This window comes from Stegostoma tigrinum, chromosome 13 (assembly GCF_030684315.1).
Source record: "Stegostoma tigrinum isolate sSteTig4 chromosome 13, sSteTig4.hap1, whole genome shotgun sequence".
Taxonomy (NCBI): domain Eukaryota; kingdom Metazoa; phylum Chordata; class Chondrichthyes; order Orectolobiformes; family Stegostomatidae; genus Stegostoma; species Stegostoma tigrinum.
Window position 1 is genome coordinate 64,477,038 of NC_081366.1, and position 15,924 is coordinate 64,492,961.

At 42.4% G+C, this 15,924-nt stretch overlaps 1 protein-coding gene across 1 annotated transcript in view; it reads left to right on the forward strand.

Annotated features, from left to right (window-relative positions):
• Window positions 1-15,924, forward strand: part of LOC125458092 (ran-binding protein 17-like) — a 1,334,110-nt gene that overhangs the window by 180,480 nt on the left and 1,137,706 nt on the right. Inside the window, exon 8 of the mRNA XM_059650767.1 lies at window positions 15,278-15,351. Coding sequence (XP_059506750.1) covers window positions 15,278-15,351 — 74 coding nt within the window. The remainder of the gene's footprint in view (window positions 1-15,277; window positions 15,352-15,924) is intronic.

Below are 15,924 nucleotides of genomic sequence, written 5' to 3' on the forward strand. Positions count from 1 at the left end.
CTAAGGAGACCAAAATTGTACACAGTATTCGAGTCATAGTCTCACCAAGGCCCTGCACAATCGCGGAAAGACATCCCTGCTCCCGTACTAGATTCCCCCCATTATTAAGGCCAACATGCCATTTGTCGTCTTCACTGTCTGCTGCACCTGCATGCTTACTTTCAGCAACTGGTGTAAAAGGACACCCAGGTCTTGTTGTACCTTCTCCTTGGTCGTCACTGTGTCTCTTCCTTTCCCAAATCATCATCATACAGGTAACAATCCACCTTTATGCTTTTGCTTACAAAGTGAATAACCTTAAATTTATCCCTGTTATTCTTAATCTGCCATACATTTGTCAACTCACTCTACTTGTCCTTATTACACTGAAAGATCTTTGCATCTTTTTCAGAATTCACCCTCCCACCCAACTTTGTGTTGTCTGCAAATTTTGAGATGTTACATTTAGTTCCTTCATTTAAATTATTAATATATATTGTGAATAGTGGAGGCCCAAGCATTGATCTTTGTGGTATCCCACTAATCACTGTCTGTCGCTCAGAAAAAACCCATTTGTTCCTAATTTTTTTTATCTCTTGTCTGCTAACCAGTTGTCAAGTGATGTCAGTATACTACCCCCCAATCCCATGCAATTTAGTTTTGTATGGTACTCCCCTAAGTGGGAGACCTTGTTGATAGCCTTCTGACTTTGTCTCAACTACATGAGTCACATTGTCAAAAATTTACAGTAGATTTGTCAAACATGATTTCCTTTTCATAAATCCACATTGAGTCTGTACAGTCCTGTTACTGTTTTTCAACTGCTCTGTTATTAAATTTCTTATAATGGAATTTTACCCATCATTGATGTTTTGTTAGGTTAATTAGCCTATAATACCCTGTTTTCTCCCTACCATTTTCAAATAGCAATGTTATGCTATTTGAATCTAATCCATGTAGATTCTTGAAAGATGACCACTGTTTGAGGGCCACCTCCTTGAGACCTCTGGGATGTGGATTATTGGGCTGTGATGATCTTTCAGCCTTTAATCCCATCTATTTCTCCAACACCATTTTCCATCAGTTCCTCCTTCTTGCTAGACAGTGTTCTCCAACATTTTTAGCGTGCTACTTGTGCGCTCCTTTGTGAAGACAGAACCAAAATACGTATTTAGTTGGTCTGCCATCTCTTTGTTCCCCATTTCACCTTCCCCTATTCCTAACTGTAAGGAACCTATGTTTGTCTTCACAACACTTTTTCACTTCACGTGTAAAAGATGTTACAGTTAGTTTCTGTTTTATCTGCAGGTTAACTCTCGTAGTCTATTTTCCCACCTTAATGAATATCTTTGTCCTGCTTTGCAGACGTTTAAATTCATTCCACTGCATTTTTTGGCCAATTTGTATACTGCTTCCTTGGATCTAATATTATTCCTAATTTCATTCGTTAGCCACGGTTGGGTCACCTTTTCCATTTTATTTTTGTGCCAGGCGGGAATGAACAATTGTTCCAATTTCTCTATGTGCTCTTAAAATATTGTCTACTGATCTTTTGATCAGCCTTTGCCTAATCATGCCTTTAAGTAATGTTCCCCAATTTACCATACTCAGCTTGTGCCTCATACCATCACATTTTCTTTTATTTAGTTTTGGGACGTGAGTCTCAGTATTAATTCCATTACTCTCCATCATAGTGAAGATTCCTATCATGTTACAGTCACACTTCCCCATGGAGCCTTGATTGTGAGCTATTCCTTTCTCATTTTCATTGGTTGCTCTACGTACAGATCCAGAAAACCATCCTGTACCCGCTCTATGAATATCGCCTTGGCAGTATTGTTACTGATTTTATTTGCCCAATCTATATGCAGATTAAAGTCGCCCATTATTTCAGCAGTACTTTTATTGATTGCATCTCTCATTTGCTGTTTACTATTTTCTTCAAAATTAAAACTTCAGTTTGGGGATTTATATACCACTATTATTTTCTGTCCCTTTGTGTTTCAAAGCTCGACCCATCCAGATTCTGCATCCTTGGAGCTAATATCATTCTTCACTGTTCTGTTAATTTTCCCTGTAACCAGTAGTGCTCCTTTACACTTAGCTGTTATCTCTCGTGCTAGGCTGTGCATTCCCAATCTTGGACTGAGGTCTGTAATCTTGCAGTTATCTGTAATGTCTGGCTGTAATCTCACAGTGCTAGACTGTAATCTTCCAATGCTTGACTGTGATTTTCTGGTGCTGGACTGTGATTTGTAGGCTTTGGGCCATGACCTTCCAGTGCTGAGTTGTGAGATCTCAGTGCTGGGCATTGTGGGTGATCTATTCATGGAGTGGTATGACGTGCCAATGCAGCATTATGATTCATAATGTTGCTGTATATTTTCGTTTCTTCACTTGTCATTGCTGAACCCAGTTCTGTTGCTTAGCCTCCATATTTGTGACTGGGAATTGAAAGACCGCATGTACTCAATTTTTGAAAAGTTTGTTTGCTGTAATCAATGTAAACTGCACTACCAACTCCCACAACTAACTAGAATATTCCTCCTCTCACCCACCTTCCTGTAAAAATGCTATCCCCTATTCCTTCACCTCTGCCGCATCTGCTCCCAAGATGAGGCATTCCACTCCTGAACATCCCAAATGTCGTCTTTTTTCAAAAACCGCAACTTCCCCTCCACAGTGATCAAAAATGCCCTCGACCGTGTCTCTCGCATTTCCCGCAGCTCATCCCTCGCATCCCCTGTCCACAATAATAACCAAAACGGAATCCCCCTCATCCTCACGTACCACCCCACCATCCTCCAAATCCAACGCATCATCCTCCAACATTTCCGCCAACTGCAATCCGACCCCACCACCAAAGACATATTTCCCTCCTCACCCTTATGTGCTTTCTGGAGGGACCACTCTGTCTGTGACTCCCTTGTCCGCTCCACACTCCCCTCCAGCCCTGCCACCCCCAGCACTTTTCCCTGCAACCGAAGAAAGTGCTACTCCTGCCCTATACCTCCCCCCTCACACCGATCCCAGGCCATAGGAAGACTTTTCGCATCAAACAGATGTTCACCTGCACGTCTGTTAATGTGATATACTGTATCCGTTCTTCCCATTGTGGCCTCCTCAACATTGGGGATACCAAACGGAGGCTCTGTTCGCAACAAACAACTATACCTCCCAGTCGCGAACCATTTCAATTCCTCCCCTCACCCCTACTCCTCGGACGACATGTCCATCCTGGGCTCCTTGCATTTCCGCAATGACGCCACCCGAAAGATGCAGAAACAGCATCTCATATTTTTCTTGGGAATCCTGCAGTCCCAGGGTATCAATGTGGACTTCACAAGCTTCAAAATCTCTCATCCCCCGATCACATACCAAAACCAGTGCAGCCAGTCCCACCTCCCATCCCCTACGCACTAACCTCATTCCGCCTCCATGACCCGTCCGTCCTCCCTGGACTGACTTATCCCCCGCCTAACTCCCCACCTACATTCACCTTCGCTGGCTCTAACCCCGCCTCTTTGACCTGTCTGTCTCCTCTCACCCTATCTTCTTTATCCATCTACTATCCGCCTCCTCCTGTCTCACTATTTATTTGAGCATCCCCTTCCCCTCCCCCATTTCTGAAGAAGGGTCCCGACCCGAAAAGTCAAACTTTCCTGCTTCTCCGATGCTGCTTGGCCTGCTGTGTTCATCCAGCTTCACACTGTGCTATCATAAACTGTACTGTACATTGGTTAAGATAGCATCTATTTATATCATTGATGGATGTCGGTAAAGTTGATTGAAAGTATCAATAGCTAAATCTGTATCTGTCAGTGATTCCAGATTCATAGATTATTATGTCTTGGGTTGATTCTTTGGTTATTTCTGACAAATAGTAAAACATTATCAGCATTTAATAGAATTGTCAGAACAGAAATTTCCAATTTCCAGAGTGATCTCACAAATCGCTGGTAATTATTGAGTTGAACATAATTGAATTAAGCATATGTGCATGATTTCAGTAAATAAAATATTGAAGACGAACCATGGCTTAAAGCCATGAGCAGTGAAGCTTTCCCAGTTCTTTCCTCTGACTTGTTTGCAGGAATGAATTAATCACATTAAAATGCTTTTAAAGCTTCTACAGAATTTTTGATGCTAAAATATTAGCCTTTCACTTCTTTTCCATTATCATGTCCTGCCATGAAACAGGAATTTAAGTAAAAGGTAATGTTTTCATTTAGATTGTCCCACAGTTTTAAGATGCTGCACCCATCTTTGTTATGGATTGTTTATGTTTTAAAAACAACTCCCATTCTTGGCTGATATAGGGGAGTGTTAGTAATGTTTCCGTTAGCTTCAGAGTTGACACGGTAGCAGTGGGAAAAATTTGCCAAGGTTCACCCCTGCAGTTATTATTCTGTCATTTAGTTTGGCAAAGAATGAAGTAGGATTGCATTTGGTTATTGGTAGTCATACTAATGACCTTCAGTCTAGAAATGAGTTCTCCAGGGATTAATGTTGGCACTGCTGTATCTTTTTTAAAATGAACCATCTAAATATGGATTCAGGAAATGCAAATACAAAGATTGTAGATGATGCAAATCTTGACAATGTGTAAATGGTAAAAGAAGAAAGATTTGTATTTACATAGAACCTTTCAAGATCATGGGAATGTGCCTGGCCAGGTGGTTGAAGTTTCAGCAGGGGATTACTTTGGGAATAGTGGTCACAATTCCGTAAGTTTTAGAATACTGATGGACAAAGATGAGAGTGGTGCAAAACAAAGAGTGCCAAACTGGGTGAAGGCCAACTATAGTAAAATTCAGCAGGAGCTGGGAAATGTGCATTAGGAGCAGCTGTTTGAGGGTAAATCCACATTTGATATTTGGGAGGCTTTTAAAGAGAGGTTGATTAGAGTGCAGGTGACTGAAAACAGATGAAGTTTTGGAAGAATATCGGGAAAGTAGGCCCAATTTGAAACGAGGAATTAAGAGGGCTAAAAGGTGTCATGAAATATCTTTAGCCAAATCCCAAAGCTTTTTATTCGTACTCAAGGAGCGTGAGAGTAACTGGAGAAAGGGTTGGCCCACTCAAGGTCAAAGAGGAGGAGTTATGCGAGGAGTCAGAGAAAATGAGTGAGATTCTTAATGAGTACTTTGTGTCGGTATTCACTGAGGAGAGGAACATGACGGGTGTTGAGGTTAGGGATAGATGTTTGATTACTCCAGGTCAAGTCAGCATAAGGAGGGAGGAAGTGTTGGGTATTCTGAAAGGCATTAGGATGTACAAGTCCCCAGGTCCAGATGGAACCTATCCCAGGTTTCTGAGAGAAGCGAAGTAGGAAATAACTGGGGCCTGAACAGATATCTTTGCAGCATCCTTAAGCACGGGTGATGTCCTGCAGGACTGGAGAATTGCTAATGTTGTTTCCTTGTTTAAGAAAGATAGCAAGGATAACCCAGGTGATTATAGACCTGACGTCAGTGGTGGGAATGTTACTGGAGAAGATACTAAGGGATAGGATCTATTTATATTTGGAAGAAAATGAGCTTATTAATGATCAGAAGCATGGTTTTGTGCAGTGAAGTTCATGTTTTAGTTCATGAAGTGACAAAGTTGATAGATGAGGGAAGGGCTGTAGATGCCATATACATGGACTTCAGTAAGGCGTTTGATAAGGTTTCCCATGGCAGGCTGATGGAGAAAGTGAAGTCGCATGGGGTCCAAGGTGTGCTAGCTAGATGGATAGAGAACTGGCTGGGCAACAGGAGACACAGAGTTGTAGGGGAAGGGAGTTTCTCAAAATGGAAAACTGTGACCTGTGGTGTTCCACAGGGATCTGTGTTGGGACCACTGCTGTTTTTGATACACATAAATGATCTGGAGGAAGGTGCAGATGGTCTGATTAACAAGTTTGCAGATAACACTAAGATTGGTGGAGTAGCAGAAAGTGAAGGGGACTGTCAGAGAATGCAGCAGAATATAGATAGATTAGAGAGTTGGATGGAGAAATGGCAGATGGAGTTCAATCTAAGCAAATGTGAGGTGATGCATTTTGGAAGATCCAATTCAAGAGTGAACTATACGGTAAATGGAAAAGCCCTAGGGAAAATTGATGCACAGAGGGATCTGGGTGTTCGGGTCCATTGTACCCTGAAGGTGACAACGCAGGTCATTAGAGTGGTCAAGAAGGCATATGGCATGCGTTCATTCATCAGAAGGGGCATTGAGTACCAGAATTGGCAGGCCATGTTACAGTTGTATAGGACTTTGGTTCAGCCACATTTGGAATACTGCGTACAGTTCTGGTCACCACATTACCAAAAGGATGCTTTTGAGACGGTGCAGAGGAGGTTCACCAGAATGTTGCCTGGTATGGAGGGCGCTAGTTAAGAAGATAGGTTGAGTAGATTAGGATTATTAACATTAGAAAGACAGAGATTGAGGGGGGACCTGATTGAGGTTTACAAAATCATGAGAGTTATAGACAGGGTGGAAAGTCACAATCTTTTTTCCAGAATGGGGGACTCAAATACTAGGGGTCATGATTTCAAGGTGAGAGGGGAAAAGTTTAAGGAAGATATGTGTGGAAAGTTCTTCATGCAAAGGGAGGTGAGTGCCTGGAATGCGTTGCCAGCGGAGGTGGTAGAGGCGAGCACAATAGTGTCATTTAAGATGTATCCAGACAGATACATCGATGGGCAGGGTGCAGAGGGATATAGATCCTTGGAAAAAGGCGACAGGATCTCGATTGGCGCAGGTTTGGAGGGCCGAAGAGCCTGTTCCTGTGCTGTAAATTTTCTTTGTTCTTTGTTCTTTGTATCACAAGCATTCTATTTTCTATTAAGTACTTCTGTAGAATTCTGGAGGACATAGACTAATGAATAGGCAGAGACATGATGAAGAAATTTAATATATATAAATGTGAAGTGATACACTTTAGAGCAAAAACTTGGTGACACCCTCTATCTTGTGTAATGATCGCGGTGGTTACCTTTGTGTTAAGCGTTGTCTGGTATGGCACTAGAGTCTTGTACTGACCCACTTGCTGCAGACTGTGGCAATAGGCTGAGATGGTACATGATTTACTTGCCTCTGTTTTCTCCAGAACTTCTTAGCTAGCTGAGCTTTTAGCATCTGCTCACTTCTTTGACTGCCCTTCCAAACTAACAGCCTCCAGAGGACATAACCCTTAGTGACTATCTCCCAGTCGTCAGTGTCATTGCCTGCCATCTTATTTCTTGCTTGAAAGTGTCTTTGTAGCAGAGGGATAGACATTAGGAGGTTGTGACTCCATGTCCACATCACTGTACAGAAGGTGTTTGAGTGTATAACAGTTATCCATCCAATTAGCCTGGCTGAATAAGAGCAGATGATGATGCCTTAATAATGGGTGCATGCTGACAAAACTAGCAGTGTTCAAAACCTCTGCGTTGGTGACATAGTTCAACCAAGTGATGCCAAGGATACGTCTGAGACAGCAAAAATGGCAACTATTTGGCTTTTTAGTTTGGGATGTGTTGTTGAGGTCTTAGCACTTGTAGAGTTGTGCTTCATGTATGTAGACTTGTTTTATTAACAGTTTTGTGCTCTCAGTTGTTCCACAATCCCTTTCAGCTGGAGATTACTGTAACTTTTTTTTAAGTGTGCTGATATCAGCATCAAGTGAGAGATTTTTGGTGATTGTGGAGCCTGGAAATGTGAAACTTTTGTTAGAAATGGTGATTTGCTGATTTTTCATCAATTTTAGAAAGATAACAAATGAACTCTTGTTTGCTTATGAGACCAGGTTTCGAAGTTAATTGCAGGTTGATTCCTGTTCAAAGAATTCTCTGGATGTTTTGGTTCCAGACAGATCTTACACTGAAACAGATGGATGTTGAATGTTAATTGGGACCTCATGAGGAATGACCAGTCTGGCAGGAAGAGGTCAGAGTTTGAACTGGCTTTTGAATTGTTTGGGTCAGAAGGATTTCGGCTACTTTAGCTGTAGGATTGATGTGTCATTGCTCCCTGGTTATCCTGTCATTATTAACTAATTGAAAGACTGGACAGGCAGAAGCTTTCTCCCAGGGTGGAAGAGTCAGTTACTTGGGGGGCGTAGGTTTCAAATGCGAGGGGCAAGGTTTAAAGATGATGTACGAGGTAAGTTTTTTTGCACAGAGGTGGTGGGTGTCTGAAACTCTGCTGGGGGAGGTAGTGGAAGCAGATATGATGGTGACTTTTAAAGGACGTCTTGCCCAATACATGTATTGTATGGGAATCGAGGGATACAGCTCCCAGAAAGGTAAGGGTTTTTTGTTGTGACAGGTAGATTGGTGGTGAAGGCTTGAAGGGACAAAGGGCCTGTTCCTGTAAAGTAATTTTCTTTGTTCTTTGTAATTGAACTCAGACAATAGAATTCTAGTTATAAGAATTAAACAAGTATTCCCCAGAGCCCAACCGAAGCTATCTGCGTGCATCAGTGTCATCAGAAACCAAGCAAGATATAATCCCATGTGCTGGCGAGATTATGGATCGTGGAAACAGTTTAAATGAATTGGCGAGTTACATCTCTTTTTTTAATTTCTATTTATCCCTTACCTGTCTCAGTGTCTCCTTGTGTCTTTGTGAGAATGAGGGCTAGAATCAAAGAAGATTGTGTTTAAATCATAGACATCAGTTAGATTACCATGTGGTTTAACTTTGTCCTGCTAAAGTTAATGTTTATTAATAAATTGTTCAATCTTTTCTTGAAGCTATAAACCAGTGCCTATTACCAGTTATTCAAAAATTCTGGTTAAAAGCCATTGAGGTCAAATTTGAGGTCCTTGAGTAATTTAAATTTTACTATGTTGCAAAGATAGGGATAAGGAGGCGAATTTGATTTAGTTGTCTTTCAGTATGTCATAACATAATGAACAACTTTCACACCACATTGTCACTGCTGATTGATGGTGGTATGGCTACATTTTGACCATGACATTGGTCTTCCTAATGGTGAAACTAGAAGCTTATTCATGTCGGAAAGTTGATCCATTTACTATTAAAAGTGTTCCTTAATATAGGAAATTACTGTTAATGCAACAGTGTTTGGGCGGGTGTAAGTCTTTGACCATAAGTTAGCGAGGCTAAACAACTTTGTTAGTTTATAATGTGAGTAGACCCCTCTGCAGATGGCATGAAAGCATATGATAACTGCAGAAAGAAGAATATGCCAAAGAGCGTTGGTGCCAGAACAAATCCCTGTTTGATCAAACTGTGGGCCTCAAAAGGTTTCCGTGTTAGTCTGTCATCAGTTGACCTTACCCTTCATGTTGTCAGGGTGTAAGGAGATCTCACTGATCTGAGTCAGCAGACACCTAGCTTTTTATCCCCCAGCAGCTCAAATAGACTACCTCTCTTTATATGGTGGAAATGTCATTTGGGAATTTGGTGAAGACAATACGCAGTGGGTTTTTTTTGTAGCCTTTCTCTGTAGTGGGAAGATTACTTAATTCATAGATCTACTGGGTCAGAAACAACACAGAGATTTGTGATAGATGCATTTAGCTAAGGCCTGTAGTCGGATAAGGCAGTGCTTGTAAATACCTTGATTGCAATGCTCAACGGGGAGATACAGCCACAGAGGTCTACAAATGGAAACATGCCTGTTGGCTCAACTTGCCGCCTGGTTTTCACAATTAAACAATTTGCTTGTGTTTGGCCCATATTCCTCCATACTTATCCGATACTGGTATGTACCTATGTAACTATTTTTTAAATGATAAAAATGTACTTACTTTCATCAGTACCTCTGGCAGCCTGTTCCAGACATCCATCACCCGCTGTGTGAAAAAAATTGCCCCTTTGGACTGTTTTATATCTCTTCCCTCTCACCTAAAACCTGTGCCTCTGATTTTAGATTCTCCTACCATGGGGAAAAACTGTTTGGTATCTACCTTGTAGATGCCTCTCATGATTTTATAGACATCTATAAGGTCACCCCTCTGTCTCCTATGCTCCAGGGGAAAGAAGCCCCAACCTATCCAACCTTTCCTTATAACTCAAACCTTCCAGCCTAGATAACATCCTAGTAAATCTTTTCTGTACTCTTTCTAGTTTAATAATATCATTTCTGTAGTAGGGCGACCACAACTACATGCAGTACTCTGAATGTGGCTTAACCAGCAACTTATACAGCTGCAACAGAGTGTCCCAACTCCTGTACTCATTGCTTTGACCAATGAAGGGAGGTATGCTGAACGCCTTCTTTGCCACCCTGCCTATCTGTGACTCCACTTTGAACTATGCTTTGAATGTGTACCCCTAGATCTCTGTTTCATAACACTCCCCAGGCCCCTCACTGAGCACCTTAATAGACCCATAATAGCATTATATTAAAACATCCATCAAAATAGCAGACCTTCTGTAACATGCGAAGATCAAATGCGGAGGAATCCATTCGTTCGGAAGAGGCAATGGCCTAGCGGTATTATTGCTAGACTACTAGTATAGAAACCCAGCTAATGTTCTAGGGACCCAGATTGGAATCCCACGTCAGAAGATAATGGAATTTGAATTCAATTTTTAAAAAAATCTGAAAGTAGGAATCATTTGAAGACCATGAACTAGTTTTGATTGTTGGAAAACCCATCTGGTTCACTAATATCCTTCAGGGAAGAAAATCTGCCATCATCACCTGGTCTGGCCTACATGTCACTCCAGACTCACAGCAATGTTGTTGACTGTCAGTTGCCCTCTGAAATGACCTAAGAGCCAATCTGTTGTACCAATCAAGGCAAAGTCTCAAGGAAATTAAACCAGATCGATCACCTGGCATCAACCTAGGCACTGGAAAAGATAACAGCAGAAACAGCCCTGTCAACCCCGCAAAGTCCTCCTTACAAACACCTGTGGGCCAGTGGTAACATTTGGAGAGTTGTCACAAAGATTAATCAAGTAACAGCCTGACTGAGCCAAACTCATTGAATGATATCTCACAATGACCCAAACACCACCATCATCATCCTTGGATATGTCCTGTCCCACCAGCAGGACAGACCCAGCAGAGGTGGTGGCACAGTGGTATACAGTTGGGAATCCTCACCATTGAGTCCGGACCTCATAAAGTCACAAATCTGCAGGTTTAAACATGGACAAGGAAACTTGCTGATAATTACCAAGTACCGTCCTCGATGAGCTGATGAATCGGTACTCCTGCATGTTGAATTGCACTTAGAGGAAGCACTGAGGACAGCAACAGCACAAAATGTATTCTGTTTAGGGAAATTTCAATGTCCACCACCAAGAGTGACTCGGCAGTAGTACTAATGATCAAGCTGGTCAGATTCTAAAGGACATAACTGCTTGCCTGGTTCTGTGGCAGGTGGTGAGGGAACTAACAAGAGGGAAAGACACAATTGACCTTATCCTTACTGATCTGCCAGCTGTATTTGCATTTGTCCATGACCATATTGGTAAGAGCAACCGCCGCATAGTCCTTGTGAAGATGAAGTCCCACCTTCATGTTGAAAGTAACCTCCATCATGTTGTGAGGCACTACCACAATGCTAAATGGGACAGACTTCAAACAGATCTCATAATTTAAGACCTGGGCATCCATGAAGCGCTCTGGGTCATCAACAGTATCAACTGTACACCAATACAATCTGCAACTTCATGGCCAGGCAAATCTCCCATTTAGCCATTACCACCAAGGCAGGGGATCAACCCTATTTCAATGGAAAGCACAGGAGGGCATGCCAGGAGCAGCATCAAGCATAGCTGAAAATAAGGTGTCAACCATGTGAAGCTACGAAACAGAACTACTTGCATGACAAACAGCATAGGCAGCAAGTGATGGATAAAGCTAAGTGATCCCACAACTAATGGATAAGATTTAAGCTCTGCAGTCCTGCCACATTCAATTGTGAATGGTAGTGGACGATAAAACAACTCACTGCAGGAGAGGGCTCCATAAATATCCCCATCCTCAATGATGGAAAAGCGCAGCACATCGATCTTAAAGATATGGCTGAAGCTTTCCCAGTAGTCTTCAGCCAGTAGTGCTGAGTGGATGATCTATCTCCAGCTCCTCCAGTGGTCCTCTCCATTATAGATACTAGTCTTTAGCTAATTCAATTCACTCCACATAACATTGAGAGACAGTTGGAGACACTGGATACTATAAAGGCTATGGGTCCGGACAGGATTCTGAAAATAATACTGAAGATGTGTGCTCCAGAACTTGTTGCTCCCCAGGCCATGCTGTTCCAGTACAGTTACAACACTGACATTTACCCGACAATGTGGACAATTGCCCAGGTATGTCCTGCACGTAAAAAGTAGGACAAATCCAACCCAGTCAATTACCACCCTATCAGTCTACTCTCAATCATCAGTGAAGTAATGGAAGGTGTCATCAACAGTGCTATCAGGCAGCACCTTCTCAGCAATAACTTTCTCAATAATGCCTAGTTTGGAGGTTCTGCCAGGGCCACTCAGCTCCTGACCTCATTATAGCCTTGGCTCAAACATGGACAAAAGAGCTGAATTGTAGAGGTGATGCGAGAGTGACAACCCTTGACATCAAAGCTGCATTTGAGTGAGTGTGGCACAAGGAGCCCTAGCAAAACTGGAATCAATAGGCATCGGGGCAAACTCTCTGCTCGCTGGAGTCATATCTGACACGTGGGAAGATGGTCGTGATTGTTGGAGGTCAATCATCTCAGCTCCAGGACATGTCTGCAAGAGTTCTTCAGGATTGTGTCCTGGGCCCAAACATCTTCAGCTTCTTCAATGGCCTTCCCTCCTCCATAAGGTCAGAAGAGGAGATGTTTGTCGATGATTGCACAATGTTCAGCACCATTCACGACTCCTCAGACACTATGCAAGAAGATTTGGACAATATCCAGGCTTGGGCTGACAAGTGGCAAGTAACATTTGCACCACACAAATGCCAGGCTAGGACCATCCATTAAGAGGACAATCGAACAACTGCCACATGATTTTCAATGGTGTTACCATCATTGAATCCCCAATTAGCAACATCCTGGGGGTTGTTATTGACCAGAAACTCAATGGACTCACAGCATAAACATACTGGCAGCAGGAGCAGGCCAGAGGTTGGGAATACTGTGGCAAGTAACTCATCTCCTGATTCGCTAAAGCCTGTCCACCATCTACAAGCCACAAGCGAGGAGTGCAGTGGAGACTCCCCACCTGCCTGGATTAAATTAGATTAGATTCCCTACAGTGTGGAAACAGGCCCTTCGGCCCAACAAGTCCACGCCGCCCCTTGGAGCATCCCACCCAAACCCATCCCCTTATAACCCACGCACCCCTGAACACTATGAGCAATTTAGTATGGCCAATCCACCTAACCTGCACATCTTTGGACTGTGGGAGGAAACCGGAGCACCTGGAGGAAACTGACCCAGACACGTGGAGAATGTGCAAACTCTACACAGACAGTTACCTGAGGCTGGAATCGAACCTGGGTCCCTGGTGCTGTGAGGCTGCAGTGCTAACCACTGAGCCACCGTACCACCCAAAGTGGGCAATGGGTGCAGCTCCAACAATACTCAAGAAGCTTGACAGTATCCAGGACAAAGCAGCCTGCTTGATTGACACTGCATTAATAAGCGTCCAATCCCTGCACCACTGATGTTCAGTAGCCACAGTGTGTACTATCTACAAGATACATTGTAGAAATTCACTAAAGATCCTCAAACAGCATCTTTGAAACCCGCAGCCAATTCCATCCAGAAAGCAGCAGATATATGGGAACACCACCTCCTGCAATTTACCTTTCCAGCAACTCACCTTCATGACTTGGAAGTATATCACTGTTCCTTCACTGTCATTGGGTCAAAATCCAGGAATTCGCTCTCTAAAGGCATTGTGCATCAACCCATGGCAGGTAGACTGCAGTTGTTCAAGAAGACATGGTGGCTCAGTGGTTAGCACTGCAGCCTCACAGCACCAGGGACCCGGGTTCGATTCCAGCCTCGGGCGATTGTCTGTGTGGAGTTTGCACATTCTCCCCATGTCTGCGTGGGTTTCCTCCGGGTACTCCGGTTTCCTCCCACAGTCCAAAGATGTGCAGGTTAGGTGGATTGGCTATGCTAAATTGCCCATAGTGTTCAGGAGTGTGTGGGTGTAGGGGGATGGGTCTGGGTGGGATGCTTCATGGGGCAGTGTGGACTTGTTGGGCCGAAGGGCCTGTTTCCACACTCTAGGTAATCTAATCTAAACAGAGTTTACCACCACTTTCAAGGGTAACTAGGCAATAAATGTTGTCCAGCCAGCAATGCCCACTTCCTACAAATGAATAAATACATTTTTTAAAAAAATCCCGTTAGCCTAGTCTGTAATTCAATTAAATTGTGTCTAACCTGTAACTCACTTTTGTTCTATGACTCATCATAATGAACAAAAAATCCATCAGTCTCAGAAAATCTTCATCTCAGGTTGATTCACCAGATTCCAGAGAAAGTTTTCCAGATTTTTGCTACAATTTGTTTTAAAAAAGTGCTCTGATTTCACTTCTAACAGCCTCAGTTCAATTTTGAAGTTATTCTCCCTCAGTCTGATTTCCTCCACAAGAGGAAATGCATTCTCCTTCTTGAATCACTTTCGCATTCTAATGTTGGTCAGATCACCACTAACTTTCTAAATGTTACGTGATATGTCAAATTTATGCAACCCAATCTTATGTTGTTCTGATAAATCAGAGTAACACTCCTTCCAAGACTAATATGCCCATCCTGAACTTTATTACCCAAAACAGCACTGTACTCCAAATAGTCGGACGAAGAGTTGAGACTGAATCATACCTTTTTACACCTTTTGTATTCCAATCTCTTTGAGAAAAGACAAATATTTCATGTGTCTTTTTCAACTTTTACCTAGATTTTATTGATGTCATATATACAGGTTCATAAAAGCATATTCTGAACTATTATTGTTCCTTTTAGCTACGTGCAATGTATCCAAACAGTATGTTCTTGTACCAGGTATTTTCATCCAATGCACTTCTTAACCCTTGTACTATTTGTGACCAACCAATACATACCTGTACCCTCAATGACCAATCAGTACAGTATATATCTGTACCATGTGTGACGCACCAATGCCTGTATTGATTTTTGTGTAATTATTTTCTTTCCTTATGTTTTTGTGGAATAATTCTATATTAATTAGCTTTTTCCTTGAAATGTTATTGCTGGGTTGCTAACTTCCAAATCTTGATGTTTGAACAAAATAAAAAATACTCTTCCTAAATAGAATGTGAATTTTAAATCCCATTCCTCGATATTCCCTTACATTGTTAATTATTTTTCAGTATTACTGGATATGTCGACCTTGCAACTGTATTTTGATCTCTATCATAGCACTCCTCCTTCACTTTCCCCACTGGTAAGTTTTTTGCGCGTGAATTTGGCAGTGATTTCTGAAGCATATTATATATTTTAGCTAAAATGTTAGCTTTTTTTAAAAACATAAGTACCTCAGGGACGTGGATTTGAACCCCACCCGATTAGAATGGATGTTTCTTCTGCCTTTAGCCATAAGGGACTTAATTTAAAATTCCTTTATGTAGTCAGAATCCAGCTGCTTTTCAATTTGGATCCCTAGCACAACACTACCTCTAAGAACAAAGAGCAAAGAAAATTACTGCACAGGAACAGGCCCTTTGGCCCTCCAAGCCTGCGCTGATCCAGATCCTCTATCTAAATCTGTCACCTATTTTCTAAGGATCTATATCCCTCTGCACCCTGCCCATTCACCATCTGTCTAGATACATCTTAAATGACGCTATCGTGCCCGCCTGTACCACCTCCGCTGGCAACATATTCCAGGCACACACCATCCTCTGTGTAAGGAACTTTCCAAGCATATCTCCCTTAAACTTTTCCCCTCTCACCTTGAAATCATGACCCCTAGTAATTGAGTCCCCCACTCTGGGGGAAAAAGATTCTTGCTTTCCAC